At 37.1% G+C, this 25,020-nt stretch overlaps 1 protein-coding gene across 3 annotated transcripts in view; it reads left to right on the forward strand.

Annotated features, from left to right (window-relative positions):
• Med13l (mediator complex subunit 13L) overlaps positions 1-25,020 on the forward strand; it is a 285,007-nt gene that overhangs the window by 13,064 nt on the left and 246,923 nt on the right. For all 3 annotated transcript variants that reach the window (XM_020184581.2, XM_020184582.2, XM_074060849.1), the window contains exon 2: positions 20,259-20,496. In XM_020184581.2, coding sequence (XP_020040170.2) covers positions 20,259-20,496 — 238 coding nt within the window. The remainder of the gene's footprint in view (positions 1-20,258; positions 20,497-25,020) is intronic.

Here is a 25,020-nt window from a genome sequence, read left to right on the forward strand (position 1 = left end):
CATTTGTAAAGAATACGAAACAGTCTCTATCATGCTATTCCTTGTTCTGATTTGGGCTTCCTTAACATTTTCATCCGCATCATTCTTTCTTCTCTACTTAGCTTTCTGATTGTACAATATTTTTATAGGTATTGAGAGTGTCATTATCATGTCATATTATTTTTGTCTCACATATATTTTTGGGAAAATTTTCCATTCTCCCCTCCCTTGTCCTGTTGCTCTTCCATTTTGTGCACATTCCTGGTCTCTGTGCTGCACTTGGACTTGGCAGCCTCACTTCTCAGTTAAGCACTAAAATGTACATATGCACTTCAGAACCTTTTGATGTAATCTCTTTGGTGTGGTGGGGACCCTCTCCAGTTGTTTTGAGTGCACTTATTGGCACAGCGTGTACCATCCACTGTCAATTGACTGTGAATTCATTCAGCTTTCCCAGGTGGGCAGATTTGTCACTTGGCTGCCTAGAAACTGAAGAGTTGGCTATCCTGCAGGTGTCATGTTTCTTTAATATCTCTCCAAGAAGGGTAGTACTATCGAAGAACAAAATATTTTCACAAAGTAAAACTTCTAAGAAATTGAAACTGTAAAGAGTTACTCATGTTTCAGCCCCTCTAGCAGATCAGATTTATCCCATTTTGATTCTTATGAAAGTGCATGTTTTTGTATATAGAAGTAGAATTCTTTATTTGGCTGTACTCACTAACATATTTTCCATGTGGCTACAATTTTCATAATTACAATTCTAATGGAAAAGTAATTTCTTTTATAAATTTAATAAGAAATTACATGAATTAGTCTAAGATTCAGGCAGTATGGAAGTGTCTAACATAAAACAAGAAGGTTCTGCCCACAGGGAGGTAACTACTGGTAGTTTAATTTGTATCATTCCAGGTTTTTTTCCTTGTGTTTATGCACCTTTGTGTGCCTAGATACATCCAGTTTCAAAATAGTTTCATTAGAGATGAATGATGCAAATAGTGTTTATAAATCACACATAAGGTAGAATGCACAATTACGCATCTAATACTCAACTCAAAAACATTTAACATTTATAGTCCTGCCTTTTCTCTCTCATTTTCTTTCTGTTCTCTTCAGATGTAACTCATCTTGAGTTTTATGTTTATCATTCCCTCGTTTTTGGAAAGCTTTAATTACCTATGTATAGTTTGCATGTTTTTGAACTTTTAATAAATGGAACCCTACTTTATTCTTTTGCCACTTGCCTTTGAGTTTTATGATGTCTCAAGTATGTACAGTTGTAATTCACTCTTAAGCCAGTTTTATGCATTCTATTAATGATGGGCACAGTTAGTTTTAAAGTTACAGATAGGGGATGCTTCTCCACCTTTTCCTGCAACATGTGCTTTTCCACTTAACACTGTCTTAAAATATTTTCTTATTAGTAAATTTAGGTATATCTCATTCACCTAAACTATTTTTGTTAACACTTGGGTCTTCTTCCTCTGATAGATGGGCTGTTACTTGTTTGATCATCAGTTAGGAGGGGCACTAAGACTCAACATTTTTGCTGTGATAAGCAGTTATGCATTACATTTTGATCGTTACAGCATAAGCTCTTTAAAAAAATTTGTCAGTTTACATTTCCAAGGGCAATATAAAATCCCCATTTCTTCTCTCCTTGCCTTATTTTACTTTTTACTCATTTTACTTTTTGTTGCTCTGAGCAAAACTTACCTTAATCTTTTAATTTTCAATTTCTTGATTCCCAACAAGATTATGAGTGTCTTTCATATATATATATATATATTATATATAGGCATACAGTTTTCTTCTGGGTTTTATTATTTTTTCAAGTGTTTAATGTCTACAAGCTGTTTTTCTTTTTGCGCATTTTCCCCTCAGCTTTTGCTATTCCTCAGAGTACTTTACTGCAGGCGTGGCACAGAGTAACTGCTTGCTAGCTGTATGCATTTTTTCTGTGGTGCTCACATCAAAGGGCATTTGATGATGAGGTAGACATTTCTAGTCCCATTTTTCAGAGGAGAAGACTGAAGTGAGAGTTTTAAGTAACTTGCCCAAGGTTACACAGGAGCCAGATCTCTTGATTTAGAGTCTTATAACCGTGCATTGTATTGTATGCTGCTGTTCTTTTCCTACGTAAATCCTTTTAGTACTTCAGAGAAACTCCTTCTCAGTATTCCAGATAGTATTGGTCTTTTTTCCCTGAGTCTTTTAAACATTTTTAAAAATTAACAGTGTAGATCATATGATTTAGTGTAAGCATGAAGGGAGAAGTCACTGGAGCGTAGAGATTTGTCTGAGATTAATGGAGTGATAATACAGTTTACGTTTTTGAAAAGTTTCTTCAGAGATTAATGAAGTAATAATGTAGCCTAAAATTTCTTCCTACAGATTAGGGCAATAGATTTTCTTCTCTTAGACTACTAACTATATTCTAAATTGAGGAATCAATTAGAGAGTGAAAAATTAGGGTAGTTTATTGATGACTGGAGCAAGATAAAAGCTATATAACTGTATAACCTGAAAAAGGCGACTTTTTAAACAATAAGAAAGCCAGTTATTTAAACATGTCTATCAAATTGATTTGTTCTGGTGAAACATCCATGTGCTTACTTAAAAACAGACAAATAACTGCAATATTAGTGAAATTAAATTTTTTTTTTTTAAACACATAAGAGGCTTGGAGGAAGGCATTTCAGAACTGGTGTGGTCATCAGGGGACCTGGCTGCTTTCTGTTTTGTTGTTCTGTTGTCCTTAGGTCATCACCGTAGCATAGTCTTAAGATGACTGCTCAAACTCCTGTCCTTATTGTGGTTTTCTAGATAGGAAGAAGGAGGAAATGTGCAAAGGACATTCCTTTTTGAAGGAAACTTCCAGAACGTTCCCTAAATCCTTCTGGCCACACTTAACCTCATGGCACACACTTCAGGGAGGCTGGGCAATGTAGTTCTGTAAGTGGGCACATTGTTACTCCCAGCAGTGTAGAATGTGTGGTCCTGTGGAGGAAGGAGCCCTTCATGTTTGGGGAGACATTGTTTGCTACACAGAGAAAATAATACACACTTCTGCTTATGTCTGTTACTGAAGTTGAGAAATACATCATCCTAATGTCATTAGTGAACTTTACTAAAACTTCAGTTCCCAGACATTTTGCAGGAGTTCTCTCTTAGTTAAGTTTAATAAATACAGATCATTGCTGGGCGTGATGGTACATGCCTGTGATCCCAACACTTGGGATGCTGAGACAGGAAGCAGGAGAATTGTGAGTTCAAGACCAGCCTGGTATACATAGTAGTGTGTTTGAGAAAAATTATAATAAAAAAAAACCTTAATGATTTATGTGTGTGTGTGTGTGTGTGTGTATATATATATATACTTATGTATATTTATTTATTTCTCTCTGTATATATCTGTTTATATATATCATGTTTCTGCTTTTGTTTTTGAACCAGGATTTCAGTATGTAGCCAGGCTGGCCTCAAACTGACCATGTACCCCAGACTGGCTTTGAACTCTTTATGTAGCCTAGGTTGGTCTCAAAATTGTGATCCTCTTGCCTCTGTTTCCTTAGAGCTGGGATTATAGACATGCAGTGTTCTGATGTGGTTAGATATAAAAATAATTTATTTGAACATACTGTGTATTTCTTAAATGGTTCACAGTTACCTTGAAGAGGCGTAAGATCTAATTTTAAGGTATAGCTTTGGTTAATAGTTTTTTCTTTGAGCGATTGCTTTCATAAGTTGTTCCATTAATGCATACATTTTTTTGTATAGAGATACAATTTACATACAATAACTTGGATATATTTGATATATCTATCCACAAGACCACCACATAGTTTCAAATGTACACTCAGGCCTCTTCCTTTTTTCCCCCAACCTTCTCCTACCTCCAAACAACCACTGATCTGCTGTTGCTATAGAATAATTGTGCCTTTTCTAGAATTTTTTAAAAATAAATGGAGTTATATGGTATATAGTCTTTGTGTCTGGCTTCATATTATTGCTTGATTAAGTGGGTCATTTCTTTTAATTGCTAAATAGTTTCTTGAATGGATATGCTATAATTTGCTTATTCATTTATTTGTTGATGGCTAGGAAAATTAATAAAGTTATTGTAGGGGACATGTGTTTTTATTTCTGTAAATTAGAAGTTACACTTTATAAAGAACATTAAAAAAATGGTTACATCATTTTAATCCGTCACCCTCTTTGCATCCCTTCCCATCTTTGTTTCTGTCTGTCTTTTTGGTGGTACTAGAGAACCCAGGGCTTCACTACCTCTTGAGCCATGCCCCAACTTCTGTTACTTTTCTGAATTGTTTTGGCTTTTCCGGGTGTTCTGCATTTCAAAATAGGTATTTTTATTTTTAGCTTGGGATCAAGCCCAGGCCCTTGGCATGGTAGGCAAGTGCTCCTCCATGGAGCTGCACTCCAGTTGCTCAGTGTAAGTTTTACAGCAACCTGTTAATTTGTAAAACTGTCAGAATTTGGTAGGGATTGCATCGAATCCTTAGGTCAAATTGGGGAGAATTGATTATTAATAATTTTAAGACATCCAATCCATGAACATGAGGTAGCTCTCTGTTTTAGCTTTTCTTTTCCAAGGTCTATACTGTGCTAGCTGAGCCCTCTCATTAAGCTACATCCCTAGCTTTCTTGCCATTCCTTTAGGTCTTTAATTTCTCTCAACATTGTTTGGTAGTTTTTGGTGTAGAGGTCTAAGGCATATTTTTATCAGATTTAGCCTGAAGTTGCAGACGTTTCTTGATATGTTTTAAAATGTCTAACATTTGTTTACTGCTAGTATGTAGAAATGCAATTATTTTTTTTTCTGTGTACCGTAGCTTTCCTAAACACCAATAGGTATTGTAGCTTTTTGCAGAGTTCTTGGAGTTTTGTAAATGTATATGATGATGTTGACTGAAAGGTCATTTATTTTTATTTTTATTTTTTTGCAGTACTGGGGTTTGGACTCAGGGCCTAACACTTGCTAGGCAGGTGCACTGCCACTTCAGCCATTCCACCAGCCTTTTTTTGTGTTGAGTATTTTCATGGTAGGGTCTCACAGACTGCTCAGCCTGGCCCTGAACTGTGATTGTGATCTTCCTGATGTTTGCTTCCCAAGTAGCTAGGATTATAGGTGTGAGCCTCCGGCATCTACCTCATGTCAGCATGTTTTTATAGATAATGTCCTTGGATTAGTGGCTAATTTTTTCTACAAATATATGAAATAGTTAAATACAAATGTTCTTTTTCCAGTGTGTACCAAAAGCCTGCGGTTAGTAATAGACTTAGCAGTTTTTCTAAGGAAATTTGCAAGCGTGTATATCACAGCAGCATTATGTAAAACAATGAAAATGAAATAACCTAAATGTCTGTCAGTAAGAAAATAATGATCATTTTAGGATGCATTTGCCTTAGCCTGGATTCCAGTCAGAAAACGAAGCCAAGAGTTTGCACAGAGGAAATTTAGGCAGGTGAACTCAGGGAACAGGAGTGAAGGACCAGAACAAGTGGAACAGGAAACTGGAAGAAGGAAACTGCACTTTCAGGGTGTATTATAAAACCAGAAACTGGGGGAAAGTGAGATTGATCCATCTTGGGCCTATAAGGAACCACAATAAGAATGCGCGCCCCTTTCATTGTCAGCAGATGAGCTCATACTGCCTCCCATCCCCCATTGGTTAAAGTGTTTCCAGCAAGGATTTACTCCCTCATGCTTGCAGGTTTGAACATACTGAAGTGTTGAATGGGTTCTCCTTGTTACTGGAAATACAACACAAATGTTAGCAGAAAGTGCAGCCATCTACCTGGGTCCTTGTGTCTGGCAAGAGAAGAATTCAGGCGAGACTTGAAAATGTAGTGATCGCGGAGTTTACTAGAAAAGAAATATGCTTTCAATAGACTGGAAGTGGGTTATCTCTAGAGAGAGAGGACAGGAATGACCTAAGGTCATTTAAAATCTTCCTTTTCAACCCAATCTTATTTCATTTCCTTTCTTTAATTGCATTGGTCAGGACCTACAGTGCAGTATTAAATAGAAGTAAGAGTGTGCATCCTGTTTTGTTCCTGATCTTAGGCTGAAAGTGTTCAGTCTTCCATCATTGTTATGTTATCTCTCTCTGTCTCTCTCTTTCTCTGTGTGTGTGTGACTAGGTTTTCTGATATATTTTTTCTTTTTTTTTTTGGTGGGACTGGGGTTTGAACTCAAGGGCTTCGTGCTTCAAAGCAAGCGCTGTACTGATTGAGCCACGCCTCCAGTCCATTTTGCTCTGGTTATTTTGGAGGGTGGGGGTCTTGTGAACTATTACTCCAGGCTGATCTTGAATCAGGATTCTCCCCATCTTAGCCTCCCAGGTAGCTGGAATTAAGGTGTGAGTCATTGGTGCCTGGCTAGCTGTAGATTTTTGAACATCCCCCTTAATTATGTTGAGAAGTTCCCTTTAATTCTTAGCTTGCTTAGTTTTGAAAAGCCATGAATGGATGTTGAAGTTTATTAAAATTTTTCTGTGCATCTATTGATATAATTATAGGTTTTGTTCTGTTAATAGAGTGAATTACCTTGATGGGTTTTAAATATTTAGCAAACTTGAATTACCCAATAAACTCTAGATTCATGATGTTTATGTTAAAGTATTGTTAGATTTGTTTGTTACTGTTCTGTTAATGATTTTTGCATCTGTGTTCAGGAACGATATTGACATGTAAATTTCTTGTGTTTTTATTTGGTGTTGTTATCACACTAATGTTATAATGTTAGTTTTATAAGATGATTTGTGAAGTAGTTTCTCCTTTCCTTTCTGAAAGAGTTTGTGTATGATTGCTGTGATTTCTTCCTTGGATGTTTGATACAATACTTAAGACATCTTTTTGTGGGAAGTTTTGTTTTTGGTGGGATTTGAACTCAGGGCTTCCCTTGCAAAGCACTTACCCACTTGAGGTGTATTCTTCCAGTCCTTTGTGGGAAGGTTTTGAGCTATGAATTTGTTTTCCTTTTTTAAAAACTTGGTAGTACTGGGGGATCAGACAGGGACTTATGCATGACAGCGAACACTTTACCACTTGAGTCATGCCACTGGTGTGTTCTTGTTTTCTTTTTGAGATCTTTGCCAGGTTGTTCTGCCTCTGCCTCCTGAGTAGCTGGGAGCACTGGTGTTGCTGTTGCCCAGCTTTAACTATGTTTTTATGGATAAAGGGTTGTTCAGACTTTTTCTTTTTTTGTGAGCTTGGTAGTTTTTTCAAGAAATTTGTGCATTTAATCTTAGTTTTATTTATTAGCATGAAAGCTATTATATTTTCTGTCTTTGCATTGTTTTCAGGATGTGTAGTAATGTCTTCTCTTTCATTTCTGGTGTTAGAAGTTTATCTTTTCTCTTTTGATTAGACTAGTGAGAATTTGTTAATTTTATTAAGCATTTTAGAGAACTAACTTTTTCTCTGTTAGTTTATATTTCTTTCACTCTCTTTCTACATCATTTCCTTACTTTCGGTGTAGTTTACTCTTTATAGTTTCTGATGGCAGAAGCTTAGAACAGCGCTTTATTTCTTTCTAGTGTAACTATTTAAACTGCGTATTTCTGTTTGAGTATTAGTTGTGTTTACGTAGTCTGATATGTGGTGTTTTATAACCAATCGGCTCAAAGTATTCTTTGCCCCATGCGTTATTTAGTATTGCTTAATTTCTAGATTTTTATGGGGAATAGGAGGCTTCCAGATTTTTTTATTTTCTCACTTAATTTTGTTCCGCGATTTCAGTGCTTAAAAACACACTGGTATTTATTTTACGGCTCCACATATGGTTTTCTCTTGGCGAATGTTCCATGTGCACTTGAAGTAAAAGTATTGTGCTGTCGGTGGTGTAGTTTTATAAATGTCATTTGACTCTTTGGTTGAGAGTGTTCACGTTTTCTGTATCCTCCTTGTGGGTTACTGTCAAGCAATTCTGACTGTAAAAGTCAGTCTGACCTTGCGCATTATCTTTTCACTTTTCACACATTGCCTCAGCTACTAATCGTTTATGTTTTCAAGTCTTCTGACCTTTTTCTTCTCTTCCTCCCCCTTTCCCCTTCTCCTCCTCCTCCTACTATCTTAAACTCATTCTTTGAGTTTCTCACTTCGTATTTTGCATATTCAAGTCCTAGACATTTATTTAGCTTTTTATGTTTCTGTTTTATTTCGTTTGTATTTTCCTTTGAGTTCCTGACCATATTTATAATAGCTATTTTAAGAGTTGGTCTGTTAACTCCATTATTACTCATTTTTTTTCTCTGCTGTTCAGTAATTTTTCTTCTAGCTATAGGTCCCATTTTTATGCTGCTTTGAATTTTTTTTTCAGTTGGTTGGTGGACATTGTGAAATATGTTATTGCAAGTCTGGATTTTATTTCTTTCCTTTAAAGAGTTGAATTTTGTGTTGGCTGACAGTTAGGCTTCTGGCAGTTAATAAGATTAGCTTATTGTTACTATTACTTTTTTTTGAGGCTTGATTACTAGGTTGGGTTAGTATAGTCTTTGTGCTAGAACTAGTTTCCTAGTTTCCTACTTAAGAAACACGGCCTTTCTACCATCTTTGTTCAGCAGTGTCTAAGGTATTGAACAGTTTTTTTTTTTTTTTCTTTCCATTCTAGCTATTTGGCATTTGACCTTCTCCCTCCCAGGTCTGAGAATGATACCGCTCAGTAATTCTTTGCCTGGCCTGGTTGACTTCTACTGTCTCAATATGTAGCTAGCTTAGTATTTGGGGAAAATCTCAAAAGAACCCCTAACACAACTCTGGGGCTTTTTTTCTGCTTAATATTCTTTCTGATTATCTACTCTCACAAAAATTCTAGCTGCCTCAGCTTTTGTAGGGCCTCTCATTTGTTCTCCTTCTTAGGCATCTGAGTTCTTTACTACGTTTTGTCTAATGCCTTCAAGCAGTAATTTCATGTTCTGCCACTTTTCCATGTATTTATGGTGGGAGAGCAATTCTGGTGCTTCTTACTCATATTTTAAATGTTTCATTTGCCTATGGGTGATACTTTAGTTCAGAGGTCAGCAAAATGTATCTCAGGTGGTTGTCCATTGGATCTCAGTTTCAATGCTGTGGTTGTAGTGTGAAAGCTGTCACAGAGGTATGTAAATAAATAGGCATGGTTGTATACTAATAAAACTTTATTTACAAAAAGTCAATTCACAGGCCAGAGTTTGCAAACCCCTGAACCAGTTGCCTGAACTATAAATGATACTGGCATTATGAAATCTTGTTGGAAGGAATCTTTGAGACTCATATTTAAAGTTTGAAAGGAACCTTGCACACCATGTCTAACTAGTCCCTGACGTTTGAAGCATCCTACAGTATCCTTATCTAGTATTGACCTGGTTCTCCCTAACCTCCCATGTCTGTGATTGGCTCTCAGTCAGGAATGCTACTCGAGGGAGCTCTCACGTATTGTTTTTATCAGTTTTCCCATTTGGTTCTGTTGCTAGCACTTGGGACTGTGCTGAGCACATCTAATTTATCTTCCACATCAGTCTTTCATATCTTCTTAACTACTCAAGTACATTCAACTGTTTTTTTTTTTAATTTTTATTTTATTCATATGTGCATACAATGTTTGGGTCATTTCTCCTCCCTTCCCCCACCCCCTCCCTTACCCCCCACCCTCTCCCTCTCCCTCCACCCCCTCACTACCAGGCAGAAACTATTTTGCCCTTATCTCTAATTTTGTTGAAGAGAGAGTATAAGTAATAATAGGAAGGAACAAGGGTTTTTGCTAGTTGAGATAAGGATAGCTATACAGGGAGTTGGACTCGCATTGCTTTTCTGTGCATGTGTGTTACCTTCTAGGTTAATTCTTCTTGATCTAACCTTTTCTCTAGTTCCTGGTTCTCTTCTCCTATTGGCCTCAGTTGCTTTTAAGGTATCTGCTTTAGTTTCTCTGCGTTAAGGGCAACAAATGCTATCTAGTTTTTTAGGTGTCTTATCTATCCTCATACCTACCTCCCTTATGTGCTCTTGCTTTATCATGTGATCAAAGTCCAATCCCCTTGTTGTGTTTGCCCTTGATCTAATGTCCACATATGAGGGAGAACAGAATGATGTTCTCCAATTCCATCCATTTACCAGCGAATGATAACATTTCGTTCTTCTTCATGGCTGCATAAAATTCCATTGTGTATAAATACGTTTTCTTAATCCATTCGTCAGTAGTGGGGTATCTTGGTTGTTTCCATAACTTGGTTATTGTGAGTAGTGCTGCAGTAAACATGGGTGTGTAGGTGCCTCTGGAGTAACCTGTGTCACATTCTTTTGGGTATATCCCCCAGAGTGGGATTGCTGGATCATATGGTAGATCAATGTGTAGCTTTTTAAGTAGCCTCCAAATTTTTTTCCAGAGTGGTTGTACTAGTTTACATTCCCAGCAGCAGTTTAAGAGGGTTCCCCCCCACCCCGCATCCTCGCCAACACCTGTTGTTAGCGGTGTTGCTAATGATGGCTATTCTTACAGGGGTGAGGTGGAATCTTAGTGTGGTTTTAATTTGCATTTCCTTTATTGGTAGAGATGGTGAGCATTTTTTCATGTGTTTTTTGGCCATTTGAATTTCTTCTTTTGAGAAAGTTCTGTTTTGTTTAGTTCACTTGCCCATTTCTTTATTGGTTCATTAATTTTGGGAGAATTTAGTTTTTTAAGTTCCCTATATATTCTGGTTATCAGTCCTTTGTCTGATGTGTAGCTGGCAAATATTTTCTCCCACTCTGTGGGTGGTCTCTTCAGTTTAGAGACCATTTCTTTTGTTGAGCAGAAGCTTTTTAGTTTTATGAAGTCCCACTTACCTGTGATATCTCTTAGTTGCTGTGCTGCTAGGGTTCCATTGAGAAAGTTCTTGCCTATACCTATTAATTCCAGAGTAGTTCCTATTCTTTCCTGTACCAACTTTAGAGTTGGGGTCTGATATTAAGGTCTTTGGTCCATTTTGAGTTAATATTGGTATAGGGTGATATACATGGATCTAGTTTCAGTTTTTTGCAGACTGCTAACCAGTTTTCCCAGCACTCAACTGTTTTTTAAAATCATATTTTATTCTGTTCTGTTTTTGCTGCCATGTTAATTTGCTTGAAAGGATTGAACATGAGGCCAGATGGCCTCCAGCCATATCAGATGTTTAGATTTCCTCAACCTTGTCCTTCATCCATTAAATGGTTCTATTTTATCTACATAACTTTCAAATTATGGGGCTAGGAGCTGAAAGCATTATGACTTGGTAAGTTAGAGCTGGTGTATAGGATCTAGATGTTACACTTTTACTAATGAAGTTCTAGGTGATTGCATTTCTTTTTAGGTAGCTATTTCACATTTGTGTTGAACTTAATGACAAAGAAAAATCTGTTTTTCACTCATGCTTCTGCTAAACCAACACTCCCTTTTATTTTATATTTTTGCATTAACTGAAGTGTAAAAAAATTATACTTGAAGAAAAAAGTTATGAACCTGTGTGTGTGTGTGTGTCTGTGTGTGTGTCTGTGTGTGTTAGAAAGCATCTTTTATATACAACCTCATTGCGTGGGGGATATCATTTTCCAGTTTTCATGACATGGAGATAACCAGTCAGATGGGAGGCCCAATTGTCGACAGCCCTTCTGGAGAGAGCATCCCTGGCCAGCATCGAAGCTGGAGCTAGGAGTTTGAGCAGCGCCAGATGGGAGGGAGCGTACAGCTGGAAGTATGTCTCTGCCCAGCTGGAGATTTAATAATCTAAAATGGAGAAGAAACACAGACAACACCACCACATTTTAACACATGCGAAATAACCTTTTGGCTTTTGCAGCTCAATTTATGGGACACTAATTTGTTCTTAAATTTAAGAATTTGTCTAGAATAAGTTTGTAAAATGATGTATGTGAATTCTCAGTGTTAGTAACTTTTTATTGAATATATTTTATTAGCACACTTTGATTAGTTTTGTTTAAAGTTCATTTTCCTCCCTTCCTCCCCAGCAGAGCTTTTACATAAAGACTCAAGTAGTTGTACAAGCTTTTGTTAGGCTAGTGTTGCGCCCCTGGCCCCTAGTTTACCTCTTCAGAGGCAAACATCTTCATCCTCTTTTGTGACATTGGTTCTTACTTAATTGTTTCCAATGCTAAGCTAATAGTTACTTTGAGGTTTTTAATTCTAGATCTTCCCATATTAAAGATGAGGATTTAGTTTATTCTTTCTGCCTCCTGTCAAGCAAACACACCTTTCCATCTTCCCAAAATAGTTTGTAATTGTAATTTTGGTTAGCTATTTATTCAGTGTTTCACAGTTCCAGTGTACTGACAGAGCGGGATGGCCTGAAGCCATATGACTTGTTACAGTCTGGATCAGTGCTTAACCTGGGTTGTAGTTGTTGGGATCTCAACTTCTTCCTTATTTTTTTCTTTCCTTTTGGTGGCTGCATACCCAGTAGTCTCCTGAGAAAGGGTTTTTTTGGTCTTGAGTTTGAGAACTCATGTGTTTAAAAGTATTTATTTTGCTTCTATATTTGACAGTTCAGTATAGATATCTAGTTTGGCTATAATTCTTTAGAATTTTGGAGTTATTGTCCCTTTGCCTTTTTGCTTTTGGCATTGCTATTTTTACTGTATAGAAACTGGGAAGATCCTCTCTGCAATATGCTAAAATTTGCAATGATATGCCTCCTGTAAGTCTCTCTTCAATTCATTGTTTTGATGCCCAGAGAGGTCTTTCAATCTAGAAATTTATATTTTTTTCTAAATAAATTTCATGAATTACTTTATCACTCAATTCCTCATCTTTTTCTGTCTTTTCTTTTTGAGATCCACCCACCCTCCCTCCCTTTTCTCTCTTCCTCCCTTCCCTCTCCTTCCTTCCCCTTTTTCCTCCCTCCCCTCCTCTCCCTCCCAGTCCTATGATGAGAATGAAACTCAAGGCCCTAGGTAAGACAGGCAAAGCTATACCTGCAGCCCTCAGAATTCTATTCAGATTTTAACTTCCTGGGTTGATCCCATAACCCTGGCTCAACTTTCATTTCTGCTCATTTGCTTTATTTTCTGGCCACATATTTTACTGACTTTTGTCATTTATGGTATCATTGTTTAGAACTTTGCAATAGCTTGCTTTTAATTTGCCCTTTTCTAACATTGTGTCTTCTTTTTAAAATGGATACACTGTTTTATCTCTGAAAAAAATCAATGATGGGTATTTTAAAATTGTCTTTTTATAGTATAGTCTGTTTCCTCTAAGTAGCTTTTTTTTTTTTTTGACTCCATAATTACTCAGTGGTTTTCCTAAAGTATTAGTAGCCCTTGATTGTTCACATTTAAGAATGGGATTCCAGAACCGCTAAGTTCTGAGTATGTGAGTAATGCTTGTTTACCATGCACTTCACTGATCTGGGTGGGCTCTTCATTTGGAGTAGTGTCATTGTCTTGAGGGCTTTCTTTGTAGTAGTATCCCAGAATACTTTTCTAGGCTCATTTCTGGAGGATGAACCACTGGCTCCTAGCTTTCTGGGTGTTTAGAGGGTAATGGTGGGGAAAGAGTGGTACTTGGTTTTCATTCTATACATGTTCCCTTAGTCCCCTTTGTTCACTGTGATTCCTTATTTTTGGTTTTGCTGCTTCATCCAGTCTGTGTACCCTGTGTTTTATTCTGTCTGGAGGATATCCTTCCAGTTATTTGCTGGGATTCAGAAGGGGCAGTAGCTCAGCTCTGTGCAGTGAGAGGCTATTTGAGCATCTCAGTGTCTGTTAAGCAGGTTTCCAGCCAGTTTTCCTTATTTTATCTCCTCTCTGGCTTTCAACCCTTATATCCAAAGTGCCTGTTATCTACAATTCCTGAGGCTGAGGAATTCTGTGTCATTCTGTGTATTTCCACTTTCTTCATGTCTGGGATTTAGTTTTCAAGGTATTATAAGTCTCTTCACCTCTTGAGCATCTGCTTCTTAACTCTTAAAATTTCGAGACTATCTCTTCTCTTGTTCTCTCAGCCATTGTGATTTTATAATTAAAGGGGAAAAAACTCCTCCAAGAAACAAATTTCACTGATGTTTTAGAGGGATTTAAGAGAGACCAGAAGCAGATGGGTGTGTTTAGTCTGCCACCTTTACCTGAAGTTGATGAGTCATGTTATAACGAAAGCTTTTCATGATACGAGACATGTTTTTCTCCTGTGGTTTGAATTGAGAGGTGACTTAATATGTTTACTGCGTTTCACTGACCGACTAGAGTGGTAATAACCTTTCACAGGATGAATCGAGGTTAGGTAGACTTGAAATCTTCTAGAACATTCATGTAGCCAAAATAATCACAGTTGCCTTTTCCAGCACACTATCCTAGAATCCTGGCCAGAATTGAAGTTTGATCTGCTTGTTTTGTAGTTTGAATTGCTTCTTGAAATCTCTCCCCATAACCCCCCAGACCCTGGTGGGGATGGAGCCCAGGCCTCACACAGGATGGGCAAGCACTCTACTACTGAGCTACATCCCCAGCCCAACACATTTCTTAACATTCTGAATATCTTTGAGCAGCTCTTTTCACTGGTCATTGTAAGACATCTACTAAGGGCACCAGCTCATATGCAAGTTGCCTTTGTGAGTAGGATGTTAATTAGCTTGGGCCAGGAGCCTTGGACTCATTTATTTTATTTATTTATTATTTATTGATTTATTTATTTTTTTAAATTTCTTTTATTCATATGTGCATACAGTGTTTGGGTCATTTCTCCCCCTTCCCCCTGCCCCTTCCCTTTTCATTTTATACTATCTAGGTCACCTCTTAGAATTTTACAGCTTCTGAAGGTGAGGTGCCTTGAGGTGGACTAGATTTTCTAACATCGCATAGGGTAAATTGCTGAAAAACCAGGCCTAGAACCTATATCTCCTAATCAGCAGTGTTCGTTCCATGGTACCACTCCCAGGGTTCATTCTTTTTTTTTTTTTTCTTTTTCTTTCTGGTACTGGGGCTTGAACTCAGAGACTACACCTTGAGCCACTCCACCAGTCCTTTTTTGTGATGGTTCCCCGCCCCCCAACAGAGGTAGGGTCTCTAGAACTATTTGCTTGGGGCTGGCTTCAACTGTGATTCTCCTGATCTCTTCCTCCTGAGTAGCTGGGATTACAGGTGTGAGCAACTGGAGCCCGGCTCCAGGGTTCATTCTTATCACATCTGTTAGTTTTATTCTGTTCCAAGATCACGGAAACAGTTTTAACTCGGGACCCATATTACAAATCTTATGGCGTGGATCATGAGGGATCTGGTTGTGATAGGTCACTGCAAATAAATGAATTTACCATCTTGTTTCCTACATATTATATCTAAAAAATAGGACATGAAGAATGTAAATTTTCCTTAAATCACACTTATGTTGTTAGGAAGTTCATTTACCCCAATCCTGTTGCAATCTTATTTAACTAGAACTATTCCGAATTGAATGTTGTGGCCTTCTGTTTATGCCAGCAGATTCTCTGCCAGTTCAGTTCAATTTTCAGAAAACCTTGACTGCTTGTGTGACAGGTGACAGACATTGCTGAGGCAGTTTCCCTCCAGCATGTCTTGCTATTATAGAATAGCTATTTTCTTGGTTTGTTTTATATATATGAATTAGTTTGTGTTTTGTAGTAATAACACAGAGAAGAAGGCATAGAATTATCTGACTGAAATAAAAAAAGTCTATTCATGGATGGTGTGTGGACTTCATACTCATTTTCTTAATACCTCAGGAAGACTAAAGAAAGATTCATGAACTTTCTTAAATTAGAAAGTGTGGTCTGAGCTCTAGTCATTGCTAAATGGAGTTGATGACAGTTTCTTTGTACTGTTTTATAATCCTCCTGGGCTGATTTTTACCATTAGTCCTGGGAAGCAGCATGGCAGAATGGAAAGAATTTATGCTTTAAATTCAGTTATGGTTTAAATCAGTTATATTTGGGATCTGCTATTTGCTACCATTATGGCCATGGAGGGGGTTATTTAATCTTTGTGAGTCCTAATTTCTTTAGCTGTCTGGTTGTGAAGACCAGAGGTTAGGTACAAAGATCCTAGTGTGCTGTGCTGGGTATTAGAAATTCAGCATACAGACTTTAGTGTGGCATCTTGTATTAAATGGGTGCTTAATAAATGATAATTATTATATATGTATGCATACCACTTTTATTCTTTGTTATATTTCAGTTTCATCTTTTTTGTTGTATGTTTTTAAAACCATGTAATTTAAAATGTAAATGTAGTTATGGATTTGTTCATCTTTTTGACTTAAGTGTGCATTTGGGATAATTTGAGTTTAGAAATATTTTAAAGGTTTGCATCAAAATTTTGAAATCATTAGATAAGGAATTTTGAGTCTTAGAGATAATGTGTCAGAAATTGGGACAAGAGCACTTGCTAAGTGGGAGGCCCTGAGTTCAAGCTCCAGTACAGTTAAAAAAAAAAAAAAAGAAAGAAAGAAATCGAGAAACAGAACTTGGAGTGGAATTGATTTATTTTATTTATTTGGAGCCAGGGTCTCACTACATAGCCCAGGCCAGCCTCCCTTAAACTTGTAATCCTCCTACTTCAGCCCTCCAAGAGCTGGGATTATATGAATGTACTACTATGCCTAGCCTTGATTTTTTTTTAAAAACATGGTCATAGTATATGAAAACATTTTAATCTAATTGGATTTTTTTCTATTAATATTTCAGTACCATTAAATTGTCTTTCCTCTTATCAAACATTAACTCAGAATTTAAAGCTAAGTCTTCATATAGCCATTTTATACTTGTTATCTCTGTTGGGCTCGATTGATATTTCATTGTTAAGTTTGCCAATGAAGACTGGTATAATGATACTTAATTTTAGCTTTCTAAATTGTTTTAAGAGAGTTGAGGACATATTTCAGTTCTTTTGGCTGAATTAGTTATGAAATGATTAGGTTTGTAGCCTTGCTGTTATGTCACTTGCTAGAAAATTTTGTAAAGAGGTGGCGTAGAACAGGTGGCAGTGGACTCCCTCTGTTCCTGAGACTGTAGTGGTACTGATAGGAAGTTAGTGGAAGTGCCAGGATTAGGAAACTGTTCTGAATCAAAGCAAGTAATTTGTCTGCTGAGTGTGTCACATGAAAGTGGTCTAGTGAGTTTTTGCTTTGCAGAGATTTTCTTGAGGACTGGTACATCTGGTGTTTAAAATACCTGCTATATCTTAATTTTCTAACTCTCTCAGTGTGGTTAAATGTCATTATTAGTGATGCACATTGATCATTGTTTTGTATTCTTTCTTTTTCTCCTTCCTCTCCCAAATTCCTTAGGCACAGAACACTAACTTAGGTGATAATGGATCTTCTAGTTTTTCTGATTTCAGCTGCCCCTTTCTGTTCTTTTTATTTAGTTTTTTTCTTTGACGTTCAATAGTTGATTTTGGGCTTTCTGATTGAAACACATAGACATTACTTTTATTTGAAGAAACAAAGGAATTTGTATGGTAGAAAAATAGCAGAAGGTGTGGACAAGTCAAGGTGCAACAAATAATAGTAGCACTGCTACTAGCGTCTGTGTTTTTGCTGTGTCCAGACACTGTCCTAAGAGCTCCCTCTAGTTTTCCCTTGGTATCTGAAAGATTGGTTCTAAGGTCTGTCTGCAGATAACCACATGTAACCTCTGCTTGTCCTTCTGTGTATTGGAAATCACCCCTAGATTACTTATGCCTAATGCAGGGTAAATGTTTTCTAAGTAGATGTGATAGACACTATATTGCTTAGGTAATAGGGACAAGAAAAAACATCTATACATGTTTAGCGCAGACACAATTATTTTCCTCAATATTTTTGATGTGCAGTTGGTTGAATGCAGGTACGTAGAAACCACAGATATCGAGGGAGGGCTGACTGTGTACTAACTCATTTAATTAACAATCCAATGAGTAAATACTATTATCTTAATTTTATAGGTCAGACAACTGCAGGTCAGAGTTTGAGTAACTTGATAGGTACTTGATACTGACCACTAGTAAACAAAGAGCTGAGATTCAAGCCCAGGAAGGCTGGCCCTGAATTATAACTCTGTTCAATTATGTCATAATCATTTCCTTCCAGCAGAACAAGGACTATAAATTAGTACAAGGACATACCCTTCCATTAAGTTGGCAGGTATTTTAAAAGATATGCAATTTGGGAGGGGATTATTTGTTTTGTGGACTAGCGATTGTAAAGCAGCCGTGGAACCCTCATCGTGAATCTTTCTGATGGGGAGTGCTGCGTAAACAATCTCCCAGTGAGGTAATCAGGAAAAACAGTGCTCGAGGATGCTTACCAATTGGAATTACTAAAATAGTGGAAAAAACAGAAGATCGCCTAGTTCTTGTGGGGTGGTTGAATTATATTTTCTAGAACAGAGGATAGAATATTATGCAAACATAAAATTGTTTTTGAAGAATAATTAGAAATACAAAAAAATTATAATAAGTGAAAAAGCAGGATATAAAGTCATCAGTTTGGTTTCAACTGTAAAAAATGTGTGTGTATGGAAACAGAAGAACATACAGTAAGATGCTAATAATTCCTTCTGGTCTGGGAAGAGTGTATTATTCAGGACTCTAGGCGAGTGTTCTCTCACTGAACTGCATCCCAGCCAGTCCAGCACTTTTTACGCTAGCTCTGTGGTACTTTACATTCAAAGGAAATCGAGTGGCTTAATAGTGAAAGCCAGAATGATGCTAGTAGCAGGCTTCGTGAAGAAGAGTAAAAGAGGAGATGTTCATCTCTCACAGTATAAAGAACACATTACTGAGTTTCAGACAGTTTTAGTTTGATTATGATTTTTGTGATCTTACTGTGGAAGCGAAACTGCTTTGTGGGTTAAGAAAGGTGATTTTTTTCCTTTTTAAATATGGCCATTGTGGTTGACTGCTTTTGCTTCAGTTATGTTGGTAGAAGAAATGGTTATTTTTTTTATCCCATGGTACGTCTTTTTGTTAAAAATGATTGACTTTGTGGGAGAGAAGGTGAGTGAGTAAGGATGGAATGCCAGGCGTATGGGCTATTTGCTACATCCAGTCAGCTTTACTCTCAGCTGTGGCTAGATAGTTGTTTATAGCTACTTAAGGAATTCACCTTTCGTTTGCATTGGAATATCTTTGAAATTTAGTTCCTTAAACTTAAGCTTTAAGAAATCTTCAAATATTAACCCATGTAACAGAACAAAGTTCCGCTTCTGTTCTGTGCTTGTTTAAAGTTGTGTTTTAAAAACAAAAGACCAATTCTACATTAGGAAGTTGTTACTGAAGACAAGCTTTTTTTGTGTGCTGTATGTTAAGTAACACAAATAAATTGCTGATAACTGCATGAGTTTTGTTAGCAGCTTCTTCCTTAGTAGCCTTTTGGCATTGGTGATGAAGCACTGTGCTTCTGCATGCTTTCTGCCTCCCTGATGAAGAAGGATTTAAACTGTGGTTTCTGAATGGGAAGAAATTGGGAAAAGGCTTTGAAAGAAATTATTTCACTTCTACAGGTTGAGTGTCCTTTATCTGAAATGATTGGGACCAGAAGCGTTTTCAGATTTTGGACTGTTTGCATACACTTTATTGGCTCAGCATCCTTAATCTGAAGAGCTGTTTATGAAATGCTTTTGAGGTTTGGATTTTTAAATTTTTTGGAGTTTGGATTTTGGGATTAAGGATGCTCAACCTATAACACAGGTTTTAAAATTCTTACTTCATTTTTAAATGTAATTTATGAGCTGAAGAAGAAATACTTTCTTTTTGTTGGCATTGGAGTTTGAAGTCAGGGCCTTGTACTTGGTTAGGCAAGTGTAATACCACTTAAGCCATGCCTCTGACTCTTTTTACTTTAGTTATTTTGCAAATAGGGTCTCGGATTGATGCTCTGGCTGGCAGTCCTCCTATTTATGCTTTCCATGTAGCTGGGATGACAGGAGTGCACCACTGTACCCAGCTATTGATTGAGATGGGGTCTTGTGAAGTTTTTGCCTGGTATAGGCATAAGCCACCATGCATGGTTATGCAGGGATTTTATAGTAAATGTTCAGGCAAATAAAGTGGTTCAGCAGCAACTAGTGATTTTCAGCTTGTTTTATTTATTTAAAATAAAGAGCTATGTAGAAATCATGATAGAAATTATTCCCAACCCCTGAAATTGAGGAGGGCTGACATATATTCTTCATTAGAAGAAGTCTTACACTGTTAAGTTTAGTATAAATATTTCTTTTAGTAAGTTTGCTTTTCTTGGAAGCTTGTTTTTAGTAGTCTAAAGTAAAAAGTAAAAAAAAAAAATCAAAACTATTGCATTTTCTTTTTTCCAGGCTGAACTCACAGGAATCAAATGGCGTAGGTACAATTTTGGAGGGCATGGGGACTGTGGACCCATAATTTCAGCCCCAGCCCAAGATGATCCAATCCTGTTAAGCTTCATCCGCTGTCTGCAAGCCAACCTGCTGTGTGTATGGCGTCGTGATGTCAAACCAGATTGCAAAGAATTATGGATATTTTGGTGGGGAGACGAACCCAACCTAGTGGGCGTAATACATCATGAACTGCAGGGTAAGGATCTTGATTTCTCTTAAAAATTTCCACATCTTTTGGGAGTTGGTAAATTCTGAAAAGGTTAAGACTTGCTTTAACAAATGTTCCCAAGTGTTTAATAAGCGTGTATCAGCACAAGAAACACCCTCACGCTCACCTCTTTTCCCCTCCTCTCCACCCCCTTTTTCTTTAATTTTCTTGTCCTTTCTCAGTCATGCTGAGAATTAGAACCTTGTAAAATCACAACTGTTAAAGGAAAGTGTTTGTGTCCCCTCGGTGTGTGTGATGGAAACAAGGCTATTTGATCTACTGTTTGCAGATAATAGTGAATTGCGCAATTAGCAGGACAGTGAAATGAACAGAATTGTTTTTGTTTTGTGGATGGTGGCTGTTGTAGTTCATTGCCAGTTGAACTTTTTGGTGGAAAATTGAAAAGTTATGCAGAAATTTATTGCAAGTCTTATTAGACACAATCATGAGATGGCATTAGGTTGTGTTTTAGAGAAAGATTACGTACCATAAAGAATTTTCGCAAATTTCCCCCTTGCGTGTTCTTCCTACATTCTGTGTAATTCAGTGTTGACAAGATATATTGGCTCTAGTGCTGACTAATTTTTAACTTCAGATTGTATCTGAAAATTTTGAATTGTATGGGTTTCATTATTTTAAGGTGCTTTTTATATTTATCATACATTTATAACCAGAGGAAATTTTATCAAGTCCTTGGTTTTCTGGCAAGCGTTTTTACCCTTTTACCCAACAGTTTCTATGTAATATGCGATGGGATTTTTCTAAGTCAAGACTAATTCCAATCCTTATTTCAGTTTTGGGTTTTTGAGCCAGGAATCTTACAGTGTAGCTCAGGCTGACCTGGACCTGGCCATTGTCCTGCTGCAGCTTCCCGAATGCCTGTACCACCGTGCCCAGCTTTAATTCCCATCTTCAGCTACTGCTTAACTTGTCTCAGTTTCCCACAGTCAACTTTTATCATCTCTGTTAATGTATGTTTAAAAATTTTCAAGTAGTGTTTAATTTATTAAGGTTTTTTTTTTTTTTTTTTTTTTTTTTGTGTGTGTGTGTGTGTGGTACTGCGGTTTGAACTCAAGGCTTTTCACACTTACTACTGCTTGAACCACCCTGTAGCCCTTTTTGCTCTGGTTATTTTGGAGATAGGCGGACTGGCTCCTGATCCCTCTATTTGAGGCTTCCCCCGTTGCTAGGACGACTGCTGGGTACCACTACACTCAGCATTTTTCAGTTGAGGTGTGTGTGTGTGTGGAGGTCTCCCGAACTTTTTTTGCCCTGGCTGGCTAGGAACTGAGATCCTCTCAATCTCAGCTCCCACATAGCTTGGGATGACAAGCGTGCACCCACTGGCCTATTTATTGCTTGGAACAAGTCTCTCTAACTCCACTCTCATCCACGCTGGCCCTGGGATCTTACTGATCTCAGCCTCCCAACCTGGTTTAAAAAGTTTTGTGTTCCTATTTTTTAAAGGAAGGGGTAAAACTAACTTTAATATTTATTTGTGGGTCTGTTCAAAAGTTACAAGTTTGCCTGAAGCATTTCCTCCTAACTCCTTGATATTTCTTGGCAGCCATTTTTTGGTCTGTGGTATCTCATGCCACCGCAGCTAGGGGGCGGTAAACTACAGTGGACTAATTAAGATAAACAGCTTAATGTTCACTTCAGCTTCTTACCTTATGTTACCTTATGTTCACTTCAACTCATCCTTTCTCCTGATATTTTTTAGGATATCTGCTATGTGAATAAAAAAGTCATTCTAAGTGAGATCACCACTTAGCTGGTTAACCATCAGAATCTCAGAATTCATGTTCATCTCAAAGACTATGTAGTTAGTAGGTAACTCAGGTAAAACTCCAGTTTTAGAACACTTAGATTTTGTTTATCAGAATTTTGAAAGTAAGATACCTCCTAGGAGATACTTCTAACAGTTCTGTTTGTTTATTTAAATATCAAAGCGTATATTTTTTTCTCGAATTTTTTTTCACAAGTACAGGAGTACAGCTTTTCTTTCCGGTTTTAATTTTTCTCCTTTATAGTTCTTGACTATTTATGACTTTCATCTTCTTCCATTCTTCTAGTCCATATCGATCCCCTTAGATTTTAACATTTATTTGTTATAACACAAATCATCATTATGTCATGATAAAGAAACGAAGCTCATCAGTTAATTAGGCTCTTTTAATTGACATACAATATTATTTATTCATACCAACAAAGAACATGATAACTGTTCTTAGAAATAAGTGAAGTTCTTGTTATTTCTCATGGGCTTTGCTATTGGGTTAAAACTAAGTGTCATCTACTTAAATCTTTTACAGTTGGGCCAGATTGCATATGTAGGCTCAGTGAAGTATTGGAAATGAATTAAGCAAAGATTGGCTCATTCTTAAATTTTTAAAGTTACAGAAGTATGTTTTTAAAATGTAGTATTAGAAAATTAGTATTAAAAGTTAGGAAAACAGAACCACCAAATAAAAAGAGCAAGGAGATAAAACCTCCGAAGTCTAAACAGAGTGTTAGGAGCTGATGTTTTTACCTCTAAATGAAGTTGGTATCTTGCTGTAACTCAGTCTTTTTCACTTATTAATACATTTGAATATTTTTCTATGGGAATTACTGCTTTTTATTGTAATTTTCTTTACTTTTAAGTTTTGTAACTGTGAAAACTTTTATCCTTGTGTGCCACTAGGAAGACATTACAGTCATAGAGCAATTATAACTTTGTGAATATGCCTCATCTCTTTATGTGTTTTTTTTTTTTGAGGTACTGGGATTTGAATTCAGGGCCTTCACCTTGAGCCACTCCACCAGCCTTTTTTGTGATGGGTATTTTCGAGAGAGGGTCTCGTGAACTGTTTCCCTGGGCTGGCTTCTCCTTCAAACCATGACCCTCCTGATCTCTGCCTCCTGAGTAGCTAGGATTATAGGTGTGAGCCACCAGTGCCTGGCTGTATGTTGAATTTTGAGGAAGTTGTTAGATCCATTTACACGAAGTGTCCACTTTGTATGTAAAAGTGATTGAAGTGAGTAATACTATAAAATATTTGAAACTTTATGGGAAAAGAGTGGTATCAAGACCACTTTGTTTCAGATGAGGGGAATATGACATGTAGAATAGTCATGAACAAATGAAGGACACAAAGGGAGTATTTTAACTGATAGTCATACAATTGAGGATATTTTTCATTTAAGAGTCATTTTGTTATGGATAAAATAAATTTTAGAATCCTATTAGCACATGCAATATTAAACACAACAGCATCGTTATTTGTAACAACTTATTTTTATAGGGACATTTTGCTATTTTTTAATATGTTTTTTAGTTATGTTTTGGCATTCACTAAAACAACCATCTTAAATTTAAACGTATAAAGTATCCCCATAAAATGAGAATAATCCTGCAAGGATACATACACATTAGTTTTTTATAATATTACAATTAAAATTGCTATAAAATAGTGTGAGGGAGGATGAAAATACACTTATAGTCTGTCCCTGTCACTTGTATAAACTCTTGGACTCTTTTCTCAGGAGTTGTGTGTTGGCATAATGGCTCAGAGCCTGGACTCTGGATTATTTGTGTTTGAATGCCTGCATAGTCACTTGATAGTGGTATATGTTTGGTCAAGTTACTTAGCTGGTGATCATTGTCTGTTACTCACTGTAGTTTGGATTATGAGACTAAAGTTAGTCCTTATAGTAGCACACAGCTGTCAGTCTATAATCGTGACCATGGCTGCTGCTGTGCTGGCAACCATAGCTCATGCATCAAAATTAAAGCGTTTTAGCACTTTTAAGTAATTTTGTTCTCTGTGGCAATTAGTACTTGCTGATGTCTATCAAATATTAGTTTTTAAGTATACTTTTAGGTTGCAGTAATTATATTTTGTAGTTTTAATGTTTGGGTGGCCTAACTGGAAATAACAGAACATCAGAGTAGTGCAGATCACCTGTTCAATAAAATTTGTCTGGATTTTCATAGAAAACCTTGAATTGCATTATGAAGAGGTCAGTACTTTTAAGATTTGACTAGTAAGGTAGAGTTGTAAGGGTGCTGCCTTCTGGTCATGGTAGTCAGATCAGAGCACATCCTGAATGTGAGTTTATCTGTCCTTGTGACCACATGAGTGCTTCTGTCTGCCGGTGCAGTTACGGAGTTTTTGTTTGTTTTTGAGTCATGGTCTCAACGATCTGGAGGCTGAGTTCTTCTGCTTCAGCCACTGGAGTTCTCGGAGTACAGACCTGCCACCATGCCTGGCCAGTTAGAGGGATTTGGTGGAATCCTGACCTTGGATAAGTTTGTAGTCTGAAAAAGTATGGGAGCACATGAATTTATAGGTGCTCAGAATACTGTGAGAATGTAAGGGAAATGTAACTGCTTTCCAAGTAGGCAGACAATAAGTGTCAGGACATGTAAACTTCTATTAGGAACACTGCAAACCCTAGTAGTGCCAAGAGTAATGCCTTCCTAGTTTTTGTCCCATTTATTCAGTCTGTGACACTGGCAGCAAGTGT

The sequence above is a fragment of the Castor canadensis genome, chromosome 18 (genome assembly GCF_047511655.1).
Source record: "Castor canadensis chromosome 18, mCasCan1.hap1v2, whole genome shotgun sequence".
NCBI lineage: Eukaryota > Metazoa > Chordata > Mammalia > Rodentia > Castoridae > Castor > Castor canadensis.